Source organism: Lutjanus erythropterus, chromosome 19 (assembly GCF_056507025.1).
Source record: "Lutjanus erythropterus isolate fLutEry1 chromosome 19, fLutEry1.hap2, whole genome shotgun sequence".
In the NCBI taxonomy this organism is placed as follows: domain Eukaryota; kingdom Metazoa; phylum Chordata; class Actinopteri; order Lutjaniformes; family Lutjanidae; genus Lutjanus; species Lutjanus erythropterus.
In genome coordinates, this window is record NC_139335.1 from 8,005,798 (window position 1) to 8,019,397 (window position 13,600).

At 41.4% G+C, this 13,600-nt stretch overlaps 1 protein-coding gene across 1 annotated transcript in view; it reads right to left on the reverse strand.

The window, feature by feature from the left end:
• Window positions 1-683: 683 nt before the first annotated feature.
• rnd2 (Rho family GTPase 2) overlaps window positions 684-13,600 on the reverse strand; it is a 42,459-nt gene continuing 29,542 nt past the window's right edge. Inside the window, exons 3-5 of the mRNA XM_084743592.1 lie at window positions 10,174-10,283; window positions 4,876-5,010; window positions 684-1,865 (exon numbers count right to left, since the gene is read on the reverse strand). Of these exons, the coding sequence (XP_084599718.1) occupies window positions 1,596-1,865; window positions 4,876-5,010; window positions 10,174-10,283 (515 nt within the window). The 3' untranslated portion in view covers window positions 684-1,595. The remainder of the gene's footprint in view (window positions 1,866-4,875; window positions 5,011-10,173; window positions 10,284-13,600) is intronic.

Genomic DNA, 13,600 nt, shown 5'->3' on the forward strand with positions numbered 1-13,600 from the left:
TGTCGAGAACATGATATAAACTTTCTTTGATCATGAAGTCTATCTTACTCTACTCTTCTGTGGTTTACACCATAGACTGGAGTCTCTGTTAAGCAGCTGGATCCATGTTATACTCTCTTCTCCTATGAAACGTCTGTATTTTGCACTGCTGTCCAGGCACCATCTCTCTCTATGGAAGCCCATTACCACCAATGAAATGACAAAAAAAAGATCCTTATTATAATGAGAAATCATCATTATAACAAGAAACTTTCTCAACATAACAGCTTATCTCAAAATAGTGAGTTAATATGTCAAAGTAATGAAACTTTCACAAAATGAGAAAACTTTTCATTATTTACTTCTTTCTACTTTCCCTGTAGAGTTAGTATATCAAATAATAAATAAAGAAATCATTCTTAACCTTTAGGTTCAATTCATTATTTCCATGAACTTAATAACTTTGCTTTATATGATGGCCTTTCTGCCCTGGCAGTTGGCCTTTTGGGCCTTCAAGAAAATGACAACACCAAAAGTCAAGTGGCCTTGCCCTTAAAATGATGAAATTCCAGGCCCGTCCTACACATGTGGAGGGAAGGGGAGGGTAAAGCGAGCGGTATTCAGTTGGCTGCCATCTATAACCTCACTGTTAGATGTCACTGAATCCTACACACTGGTTGTTTAATGAAAAAAAGGAATGAAACTTTCTGTCCTTTCCCCATACAGTCAAGCTGCTGCTTTATTTTAGATTTCAGTGAAAGTACAACAAAATAGCCCTAACATTTTACCACTTTATTGTCCACAAATAAACATCTTTAAAATAGCGACAACAGCATTTTCTTCAGTGAATCAAACTGACACAGTTGGAGCTGATGGGAAAAATAGTGTTAAATGAGCAAAATAAGATCAGATATGTTGTGACTCTTTTTCTAAAATGCACTTGTGGTAGTAATGCTCACACAAACCTTCACAACATTTCAGTGTTACAAAAAACTCATGTCCAGCTTCTCGTGTTTGGTTTGAGCCATCATTCATCTAATCACTAGAATCCCTTTTCAGCATTACTGCACATAAAGGTTGTCCTCTCAAGTCTGCCAACAGGAAGCAGCTTGAGACGGTGCAGCAAGACAGTTAGTCCTCATGTTCGCTGAGCAGCACTGTCTTTGAAAACAACAAGCTTCATCCTCAGATGTCCTGCTTCAACATGGTTCTCCTCATATGCACTTCACTGTTCTTGCCATCGCCGTGGTGCCATCCTCTTATTAGAGCGGTTTCAGGAAATTAATTCCTTTTTAATACCCAGGACTAGCCGGCACTTCCGCTGTCACAGCTTCCTCATATCCAGAGGGTTAGTCCAATTTGTCATCATTTCAAAACAACACAAATATGTAAACAGTTTAGAAAATATGCACACACGCAACAAAAAAAGAGAAAAAAATCCAAAGCATTTCTTTCCACAGCGCAGTGTTTCTTTTTTCCTCACTCCTCTGCAGTGCAAAAAATGAAGATACGAGGAAAAAACAACAACAAAAAAAACAATAAATAGACTTCCTCTGTTATATATTTCTGTGTTTATGTATATACATATATTTATATATATTTATAGTTATCGGTCTCTACATGAGCACACAGCTCTTGGCCCGGTCCTTCCTCATGGCCGGGGCCTGGTCCATTTGCTCAGTCCGACCCGGCAGCGGAGGCAAAGGGAGCTGTGAGACTCGTTTCAGGCCTCTGCGGGAACTGCTTCGCTTTAGCTGCGGCTTGTGTGGCCGCCGCACCGACGCCACCGTGGTGATGTGGAACACGTCCCGGACGCTGTTCTCTGAAACCTTGGAGGTGCATTCTACGTAGGCCACCGCGCTGATCTGTCGAGCTATCGTGCTGCCCTGGAAGACGGAGACAGACGATTAGCAAGCACGCAAAGCTAGAGGGTAACGTCAGCCTGGATCCTTTTGTCACATGTTTTTGTGTCATCCTCATTTAAACTCTACAGAAACAAAATAAAACTGAATAAAGGGTGTATTTCCACTAATCCAGAGTTGGTAAGTATATGTATAGTGGAAAGATGAGCCAAGATGTTTTCAGGGAGTTTTGTTCAGTCAATCAATCAGGATCAGGATCAGTTCAAAAAATTTGCTATTCCCATTAGTCACTTAGACACAAAAACAGGAGAATAGGGTTCAGGTTGAAAAATGCAGCAGTTACTTTTTCACTTATATAGCATTTTTCAAAACTGAAGCAACAAAATGCTTTGCATGAAAAATAAAAAAAGAGACTACATGCAATATTTGATCTGCAGTGCTACAAAAAACACAGGCACAACAAACTTTTGTGCACCTTCACAATTAATTTCTGTTGCTCTTTTTCTCTTTTCACTGGTTTGTTGTGGTTTTGTATTCACCTTCTTTTCTAATAGAATTCCTGACTGTGACAAAACAATGTCTTTTCCCTTGTTTCCTCAGGCTCTCAGAGGTGTTAGATGCAAGTTCACTCCACATCAAGGTGCCGTGTGAGCCATTCACAAAGAAAATGAAATTTCACAATATGCATCCGATCCATTACTGTGCCTTGGTGTAAGCAGGCACTATATCTCAACAGTGGAGGACTAAATGTCCCTGAAAGAGGCAGCAGATCTGAGGCAAAGATTCTGATCTAAACCATAGACTGAATGTCAACGGTCTTAACACGTCTAGAGACAAATGAAGCTCCTCCATCTGAGGCATGAATAATGAAGATGCTCTGACTCCTCAATCTGCAGTAAGAGACTGGGAACAGAGCGGCTCAGAGCCCACTGGGCCAGTGCTGACATGGTCTATACAGCTATTTAGAGAGAAGAGGCTCCACTCCTCCATCACTACCCATGAGTACTGTTACAATACACCCAGTTAATTAAGACCGTAAATTGTTTGCTTGAGGTCAAATCAGAGACTAATTTAATTTTTAAAGCCCATCGGCCTCTCTTTTCACTACAGTCCAGTCTTGTCTCTTGTTTCATGATCAGACTTTAAAGGAGCAATATGTAGTAACTGCACGTCCAAAATGAGTACTACAGTCCAAATAGTGAGTTGGATATTAAACTTAAATAGGTCGAAATCTTATTTAATATATGATCTATGGTTGGAGCCAGTTGCCTCCCACTGCCTCCTCTTCCCCATACTCCTGGAGGCTCAGGCAGGAACACTACAGGAGCACAAGACATGCGCAACAGTGTAATTTCACAAGAACAAGCAAAGATAAGTCCTACTTGCATGCACATCCTGCGCTCCTGCAGAGTCTGGGGAGGAGGGGGCGGGGGAAATAACTCGCTTCAACCATTAACTGGATATGAAATAGGATTTCCACCTATTTAATATACAGTCTATTGCTCCAACTCCCTATATGTTTTGCTGTACTCACTTCTGCACATGCAATTGCTACATATTGGCAAACAAAATCAGTCATTCTGGCTCAGAATAGAAATTTCAAAGGAGGACACTGTGCCTGTAGCATTGCTGTCAATTTCAACATACTTACTTACAGCAAATATATTATAGATTTCTCCACATTCATGCAGGATGAACACATGCAAAGGCTGTAACAAATGAGACAGGACTGCATTTCCCACGACCCAATCGCATGCTCTCTAACACAGAGAGCTCTGTTGCTTGATTTTTATCGCGGCTGTGTACTGAGCCACATATAAGAAGCAATGAACTCCTCATTAGGTGGAATGGCAGAACTGGATTCAGGGGTGGCGGCGGCAGCGGCGGCGAGAGGGGGCCGAGGTAGAGATTGCCGTGACAAGCGGAAAAGCTCGATCGGATCTCAGGCAGATTAGTGCGGAAATGTCTGGAGTTCACCCAGTGGTCACTCTCTCCGGCAACTCCTCAGCTGTGTTGGAATTCAATTTAAGATCAGCAACAGGATAACAACACAGGCTATTGGATTAGAGCACCAAAATGTTTATTGTACACAGCTTTGGCATCTGCTGTGTGACACATATTTTCCGGGCATGTCAGAGGGGCAAACAGTAGTTGCCTCGGATGAAAATAGTGAGAAGGAGCAAAACAATAGCTTAATGTAGGCCTGGCCACAAATGGTCCCCGGCTATTTTACATCAGCTCTGTGGTCTGCCACTCCGGCTTTTGTTTATGTATCTTATTTACATGAACTGTCTGTTTTTCTCAGTTGCTGATTTTTTGGAGGCTGCGTGCTTTTAGCCTCCGGCGAGCTCTCAGACAGCAGCAGAAAAAAAGACTCCTTTGTTCTGAGGGCTTTTGTGCGGTGGTGAAAAAGCCCCTCCACTTTTTGTATGTCCAACACGGGAGAGCACATAATGAACACGCTGAAAGCTGATTAAAATTCACAGATTTACAGAACAGTTTATCATCCCCTCCCTCCGCTCCCCGTCCCCTTGGCTTTGAGGTCATGGCGGCGTGCAATAAAAGGGCTCACTCATTCATCAATGTCCGTTTTTCTATTCAACCTGCATTTTGAAAATCCCTAAATCTGCATGAATATTTCATTTCAGGGGGAAGGAAAAAAAACGTGTCCCTAGATATAAACTCTACTAACCGCCCGCGCCTCTTCCGCAGCCCTCGCCATAAGCAACCTTACATCGCTTGTCAGCAAATTTCGGTCAAAATGCCAACCCCAGCAACATGTCCCCGAGGGGTTTCACACCACTCTTATTCTGCGGCGGTTGATTGTGTTGTGTGAGCCTCCTCTCACACTCCCTTCCTGTGGGACATCTTGCCACTGCTGATCCAAGATAGAAAAATCGAAAATAATCGCCGGATTGCTTTCTAATTTCCTTTCCGCGTCAGTGGTTGTTTTCAGATCTGTCTCTCATCCCAAAGTCTGTCTTATTTATCCCACTACTTTCTTCTCACGTATCCATCATGTGCGTGTTCTCACCTGCTCGTGGGTGACAGGGATGAGGCGCTGCTTGGAGAGTTCCCTCAGGGTGTTGACATCTGTCCTCATGTCCAGTTTACAGCCCACCAGCACGACTTTGGCGTTGGGACAAAACTCCTGCGTCTCCCCTTGCCACTGTTGAGACATGAGCCGACAGCGAGACACAGAAATACATCAGTGATTCTGCCAAATCTGAGAGCAGAGCTGCCTGTACTGACTGGTGCAGTGACAACCTTTGGCTCCTCTGACACCGGATACCTGAGCCTGAGAGAGAATTATGCTCTCTCCATAGAGGATATTTTTTCAACTAAGCAGTCAAACTGAAAGAAAAGTGTCTTATCAGTGCTTTTACAACTTCGAATCTACTGCGAGATTAAATAAGTAGAAGAGGTCGATTCCTCCATATTTTGGAACATGAAACATTAGTGCTGAAACAATGAGGCAAGGAAAATTTATTTGCGTAGCACATTTCAACAATAAAACAATCCAAAGTAATTTACAAAAAAACATAAAAAACGTCAAGACAAAATAAAAAAGAAGACAAGCAATATAAAAAGACACTTCAACACAATTAAAAGAGTTGAATAGAAAATAAAAAATAAGATAAAACAGAAAAATAAAAGTTGTAGTGCAGTTTAAGACTCATATTTGAGGTAATCAAAGACAGTCTTCAGTCTTGATTTGAAAGAACTAAGAGCTGCAGCAGACCTGCAGTTTTCTGGGATTTTGTTCCAGATATGTGGTGCATAAAATCTGAATGCTGCATTTCCAGTAGAGCTGCAATGATTAATCAAATAACTGAACAATATTTGGTTTCTTTCCTCCTCTCTGAAAGTAAACTGGGAGGCTGGGAGTAAAACAAGACATATGAAGATGTCATCTTAGGCTTTGGGAAACACTGATTGACACAAAGTGAACCTGTCCCAGACGACCTTAGAGGCCTGGATGATTCGTAACGATCAGAAATGGCCCTAAACCATTCAGTGCTTTATAAACCAACAGCAGTACTTTAAAATCAGTTCTTTGGCAGACAGGAAGCTGGTGTAAAGACCTCAGAACTGGAGTGATGTGATCCACTTTTTTGGTCTTTGCGAGGACACGAGGTGCAGCTGTCTCATCGATTTTTATAGAGAGACCTTTAAAGACGCTGTTACAGTAGTCAAGTTGACTGAAGAGAAGTGCAGGTTTTTACAAAAACCCGCTGAGACATAAGTCCTTCAATATTTGATATACTCTTCAGGTGGTAGACAGCTGATTTTATAACTACGGGAAACTCCACAGGTCATTTTTGTCAGCTCCACTTTTTCAGTCAACAGAGAATGAAACAAAAACATTTTGATTTTATATGAATCGTTTCAGACGTTTATCTGACAGGTTTTGAGGTTGTTTTTCTGTTTCATACAAAGTTAAATTGAAAATGTTTTTGAACCAGAACAATTTGAAGACATCACCTTGTACTCTGGGACATAGTGATCTCACTATGTTTTGCCCTTTTATAGACTGAACAATTAATCAATTAATGAGCCAGTGTGCAAGATGTACAGGATATTTCAGCAGAAGAGGCAGAAATGGAATATAATCTTCCTCAGTATGTTTTCATTAGTTTATTAGCACCTTAAAATAAGAATCGGTGTGTGTTTGTCACCTTAGAATGAACCATTTATCCACAGAGGATGCAGCTCCTCTTCCACAGAGGCTGTCGTGCAGCACTGCCATGTTTCTACAGTAGCCCAGATCGCACAAACCAAACACTGCCTCCAGATAAGGTCTTTTGCATTATCATGACTTTCATGGCCAGTCTGCAAGCTCACTACCATATGCTACTAAATCCTCTATCAGACCTGTTCAACTGCTTTTTTGATGGGCCAGATTTGAAAAAAGTTCAGACTTTAACAATAGTATGTAGTATAGTAACAATAGGGCTCATGATAATTTCCTAAATTCCGAATCCTTCACAAAAACCAACAGATATTGACTTTTCTTTCCCACAAGACAAAGAAAAAGAACAAATTCCCACAGAGAATGTTTGTCATAACTAATCAATTGTTTGAATCATTGCAGTTCTAAGTGAAAGCATGGTTAATAAAGCCACGTCTTATTTTTTAAGAATCCCATGCACTGTTCACTGTTTCACTGCAACATTAAAGTTTCATTACGTTAAGCTCAACTAAGCTGCATGATGAAAATATAAGAACTTTATTCATGGAAGCTTGGCTCAGGATCCTGCAGTACCTGACGTGTGTTAAACCTTCCTCGCGCAGCCCGCATCAACAAATCTATTTCAGGTTCTGTGCAGAAAAGGTTGAGCAGTCTTCCTTCTAAAATCACCCTGAGATTAAATGTCACTTCAGAAACTCAGCTGAACCAACACAGTCTCTCTTCGCCGCGACGCAAATACACAACAGCAGCCAGCCGACAGCTCTGAAATATTCCACATGCCGTGTGCAGAATGTCAGGGTGTCCATTCATCCCTCACACTGAAAACAACCTCCGACCTCTCAAGCCCGTCCCTATTCTGACGACAACATCCAGTCAAACGCTTTGATTGTTTAACCCTCACTCCTCCCCCAGCTGTCATCCCGAAACCTTTGTGACCTGCTTGCTTCTGGAGGTCAAGAGTCTAATTTGGGACGGTGATTGTGCAACAGGTTTTCCATGTGCCCCCCAAGCTTCAGAGATTACCAGGGCGACAGCTCGGGGTCAGGGGTCATGGCGACCCCCCGCCGAGGGATTCATGGGAAAACCAAAAGCTTGACGGCAGCTCCGCTTCCCCCTGTTGACAGAGGGCACTGGTGCTTGTGAGATATTTGTGGGTTAAAAAAAAAGGTGTCCCGGGTTAGATCTACAAAGTCTGCAGGAGCATTTTAGCAGCTCCCCTCAGACCACTAAACACGTCAACGCACCAGCCGTGGGAACAAGGAGCGCAGTTCAAAGGCAAACACACACACATGGCTTCAAGATGAGAGACCGCTAAAAGGCACAGGCCTGTTTTACATGACACACATGCACGCAAACAAACCCATTAAGTTGAATGTCTCAACACATACAGTAGTTATTCCCACCAACAGTAAAAACACATCCATGACCACAACCCCACCCGGACAGCACCACACTCGAGCTGCCACCCAAATCCCAGCATTACAACATCTGTCCCAGAGGCATGCACCCCACCCCTCCCTATTTTCCCTGGAGATTTCTGTTTTTCATTGCCCTCTCCTGGTTTTTCCTCCCGGAGTCACAATTCTCTTGTATTTATGACAAATTATTATATTTTTTCCTTTTCATTATCACAATTTCTTTCTGGCCCTGTGCAACGTGTCCACGCCCTTCAACTCTAAAAATCTGTTTCCACCCAAGAAAGTCCCATGTTACTGCGGTGAGAATCGAGTCACGTCAAGATGCTGTTCAGGTCAAGCAAGTCACAAGTCAAGTCACACAAAGTTCTGATGGTCCCTACATTGAAATTATTTCGAAGACAAGGCTCATGAAAGGCTGAGTTTTATTTTAGCATTGAGAAAAAGAGTTGCAGCCAGCCTCATTAATTTTGCTGATACTTGACATTTTGTGGCATCAATAACAAGCGGCTAAAATGAACAAGAGCTCTCAAATTATAATATAGCCCTACAACTCTACATGGCTAAAAGTGATGACAGAAGCCACTTCTAACTAGTTTTGTATCATTCATATCGATAATTATTTATTACGTAGACTGTTACTGTCTACATGTTGTGTACTCCAAGGGGTTGAAGCGACTAAGGTGAAAAAAAGTAGTAAAAACCCCATATGTTTGATCAAATACTACTATTGGTGCTTTCACAAATTATTAATCCAATGAGATCTGTTGAAAATCACTGGTAAAGACAAATAATAGAACAGCTAGAACAGTCTGGTACAACTTTACTGTAATGCAACCTTTAAAAACAGGAAAAGACACTTGATATATCACAATATAACTACAGCCCTACTTTAAACTTAACATTAGTTTTCTTGTTACATACCACTGTTCTCTTCTTACTACCATAACTGACAACATAACTGTTGAATCCAGATTTTTCTTTTAAATTTTTGACGAGCTCCCTCCATGAGAGCTGCCTCATGCCTTGGCCTCTGCTGGTCTGCTGAGTAGGTTGCCAGCTTTGCACTAGAAATCACCAAATGATGTTTCAAAAACAAAAAAAAATAACTCAATTTTCAGAACAACTCAATATTTAGAACAACTTAAATATTTCATTTTTTAAAAAAGAAGTTCTTTCAGGTCATCTGCTTCAAGTCTCAAGTCAAGTCTCGAGTCATAAATAGTCAAAGTCAAGTCAAGTCTTTTATCAGTGTTGGTCAAACAAGTCTCAAGTCCTCAAACTGTGTGACTCAGCTCTGACTGGAGTGAGGTCATGTGACATGAATCCAGTGGCACCAGAATAAGTTTTGAAGTGGGATGATGTAGCACTATTATGCCACTGTATGTTGGAAGTGTTTTCCTACATATCTGCTGATTCAACTGAGAAGACAATTCATCTTTTGACACCTTGGCATCAAAGTTAAACTATTACCCAACAGTACTGTTTGATAAATGAGAGCTGGGATAAAAATACCATGATAAGCATGAAGATGCTTTGATAAATTGATTTTAAAATTTCTGGTACTCACCTCCAGGGGTGGTTCAAATGTCGCATTATTGTGAAACTGAAGAGCAAAGTGAGTCAAAACTCTACGTACATGAAAGGTGTGTTTTGACGTTGAGGAGTATGTTTGTGAGCCTCTGTCAACTACAACTATTTGCAAGCATCCGTTTGCAAAAGAAATATATAATCATTATTTTGTTATTTTCATTATTTAAAAGAACGCAGGAGACAGAGTCTGCGAAAGGGCGACTTACAAATGTTAAGTGCCACCAACTGCTCTGCATAAAACTTTAAATTTTAAATGCCCACAGAGAGGCAGTTCCTCTTTGATATGGCTGGTGCAGCTAATTTGCGTATCTGATATTCCTCTCCAACCCACCAGGCTGAAAAGCCTCTCCTCTCATTGTTCATTCTGACCTTCCATTCCTCGGAGGGACGAGGGTCAAGTATCCATGGACGTTTTGATGAGATAAAGGAACGAGGGGCTCTAACCTCTGTGCTGATTTGCTCTATTGTTGAGCCGTGAAAATGCAAGCTGCTGCCACAGAAATCCGAGTGCATACGAGATGCTGATGAGGAAAAACTGAATTTTTTCCGGTTAGTTCTCCGGTGTCACAGCAGATATTAAATGCTGATCAAAGGGTTGAGAGGAGGAGATGAAATAAAAAAAAACACTGACCTTCTTTATGACGCTGTCCAAAGTCTCTGGGCGGCTGATGTCGAAACAGATGAGGACTGCATCTGAATCAGGATACGCCAGCGGCCTCACATTATCGTAATAAGAGGAACCTGCAGACACACAATAACATATGGCATAAGGTCAGGGTGTTTTCTGAGCATTTCCTGTATGAACTCGTTTTTAACCCCATGAGGTTCTTCATCCCAACCATATGGCAGATTCTGTCAATTAGAAACAAGCTACACACCCCTAGAAGGTGATCTAAAGGTCATTAATACACGAATACCCCATTAAAGCAGAGGGACTTGGACATGCTGCAGCTTGAATGCACTCCACACATGCAAATGAGTCTTGATCTTAACAGTTGTGTGCACATATTTGAGTTTCTTTGTCTCTCGGGCTTCCACACAGCTGTGGCCTCCCTTTATCACAAGAATGTCAAGGGGTTACTCAGAGAAGCGCACACACACGTACACTCAAAAGTGAATTATAGTGGGTTGAGGACAGGGGGACTTGTGCACACAATCCATTATCATCTTGAAACAACAGCGAACGCCAGCACAAAGGCCAAACTAAAGGTTGAACCCCTTAATTCTCTCAACTCATCCCTCTTCCTGCCTCTCTTGCAAATGGTCCTTGTTTCCAAATCTTTTTTTTTTCTGACTGTATGAGATTCACATGCGCTCACACGCCTCTCCCCGCTCTCACTTTTCATTTCTGTACCTTGATCAAATTTGAAGGCAGAGTGGTGCCTCTGTACTTTCACAAGCCGCTCAGTTACACGGGTCCTGCTCTCTTACAGCTCTCATTAGGAGGCTTGTAAAAATATCTGGGCTTTCTGGGAAATGTGGCTGTGGCTGCGGGCAGGCACCCTCCCTCCTGCCTGCCACCCCTGGGAGCTGGAGCGGACCTGAACTCTTACATTTCGATAGCAACAGCACCCTGGCTGCATAAATTTAGTGTCAAGGAAACTCACAGGTTTGGTGACAAATCACCTCTTTTTACACTTATAACTGTGCATAAAAATGTGCATAAATCTGTGATTCACATCCGGCAGACGGATGTTGCACACTTTACATCTACAAATATTGCATTTTATCCCTTAAAAGGACAGTTCACACCAAATCATACATACATATTTTCCTCTGGCCTGTTGTACTATTTATCCTTCTAGATAGTTTTGGTGTGAGTTGCAGAATTTTGGAGATATCAGCTATAGAGATTTCTGCCCTCTGCCTTCTAGTAGAGAGAAAGTAGTTCCAGGTGAACTGTCCCTTTAAGGTCACACAAACATATTGTGATGATGATAGATTATCTCCGTACTTGTTGATATCACACTTCATACCAGATGTACACAATAGACAGCCCATTAAAGCACTGCATGCCTTTGTCTGTGGGGGTAAATGGAGTCTGCACAATGGTGCTACAGCCTGTTTTAGCATCAGTGTGTCCTCTTTGTTAATGATGGAATGAGACTATGACAATAGCTGCACGCGGCCCGTAGCCCCCATCATTCAGCTGGCTGTCCTACGGTGACCTGCTCTCTCCCTACTGCGAACAATGCAACAGGCTGCACATTAAAGATTGATGCTTTTTGTGCCTCTAAATGAGGGAACCAGTTCTGATTACATTCTGTTTCTCACCAAAATGCACCTTGTCATTAAGGTCTAACACACTGAATGCCTGTCCAGTCCTATTAGACTTTTAGAAAAAATGTTTTTTAAACATTTAGGGGTGTGACGATTACTGCAATACCGCTGTCATGTCATTACCGTCATTACTGCAAATCTTATTTTGAAGGGTCAGTGTCACAATGCATTTTATATTAGCACATGGATCTATTAATACACCTAAGGATCAGCGCTGCCACACATGACAAGTCAGAAATAAAACCTCTGATGGGTTATCAGGTCTGGAAAACAGCCCCTGTTTGATCAAAAGATTCAACCCAAAGCATCAGGGGTTTGCCAGTGGGGGGGCTAAGAACATGCCAATGACAACAACAACTGTTTTCAAGACAGAGAAGTGGATAAATAACTACAGAAGACATTCACACATGGGTTTATTTTACAGCACCTCAAAAAAAAATGCCACAGTTCAAGATCACAGATTAGAAAGTTCCAAAAAGGGATTCAGTTGCATTATAAGGCTACAACACTAGCATTAGCATTAGCATTAGCATTAGCATTAGCGTAACTTCAGGGCTAATCCCCTTCATGTTTCCAGCAGGTGGGAAACAACAGGCAAGACTTTTCTTGGTCTTGAGAAGCTGTAGCATTTATTAACTGACACATTGTAACCTGAACTGTACATTTATTGCCACATTGATAATATACTGTTAAGTTTCTGCTCCGCTATGAGCACCACCGTCACTCTAATTAATTAATCCGCTATTCCGTGGGAATTTATAGCCTTTTCACTGCGGCCCCACAAACATGCAATTTTAATATTAACCTTGCAGTCTTCAACTCTCCTTTTATTGTGGCACTAATACCAGTGATGATATGCATTACTGCCCTCTGCCATCAGCATAAATATGCAGCCGATCACATCCTTGCTTGTGGCGTGTAAAGCATGGATGTATTAAGATAACTGGATGTGGTCTTACAAACCGGTGCCCCATTAATTCTAGAAACCTTCTCACTGCATACACCATAAGTTAAGTCTCATCTGCATTTTGTGGCCTACAGAGCATGTACAAGAACTCTTCTGGCTGACTTGAAGGACAAGAAAATAATATACTGATACAGCACCTTGAAACTTTTTTTATTGGCTCTAATGACTCAATTTTTTATTGTTTTCCCCTTGTGAGTCTGAGTGTGTGTGTGTCAGGGTGACCAGATGAGAATGGGTGAGATTCAGAAGAGGGAGTTGGAGGTGGGTGTGTCATGTCATAAGGATTAAAATAGAAGAATTTAGAGTAACATAATTTTTTAAATGAATATTATGAAGATGAGTCACAGATTCTGAGCATGATATGAAGCACAGTGTCCTGGCACAGGTGTTTCATCTTAAACATCTTTTCAGCAGATAAGACTGTCATTAAGCTGCAGGACCTTGCAAAAACATTTTTATTTTTTTAGACTTTTTTTTTTATTCACAAATTCCTCCCACAGTGGCAGCTGCACTCTCCGTCATCTGGTTTAAAACAGGTCGAATGACATCAACAAGCTGTTATTTATGATAACTTAATCAGTGCAACAGACAAGTGAAAATACATTAATTATACTCTGACATATTTTACAAAAACTAAGGACTAAACTCGGACATTTTTTAATAATTACAAGCAGAAATTATCGTCTACATACATTTTCAATGAGAATATTTTTACAGACTTGTGTTGTTCATATTATTTTTATTAATAAAATTGGGATTCGAACAGCTGCTTGTAATTCAGGACTGTGTTTGTGTCATCATGGGAAAATCT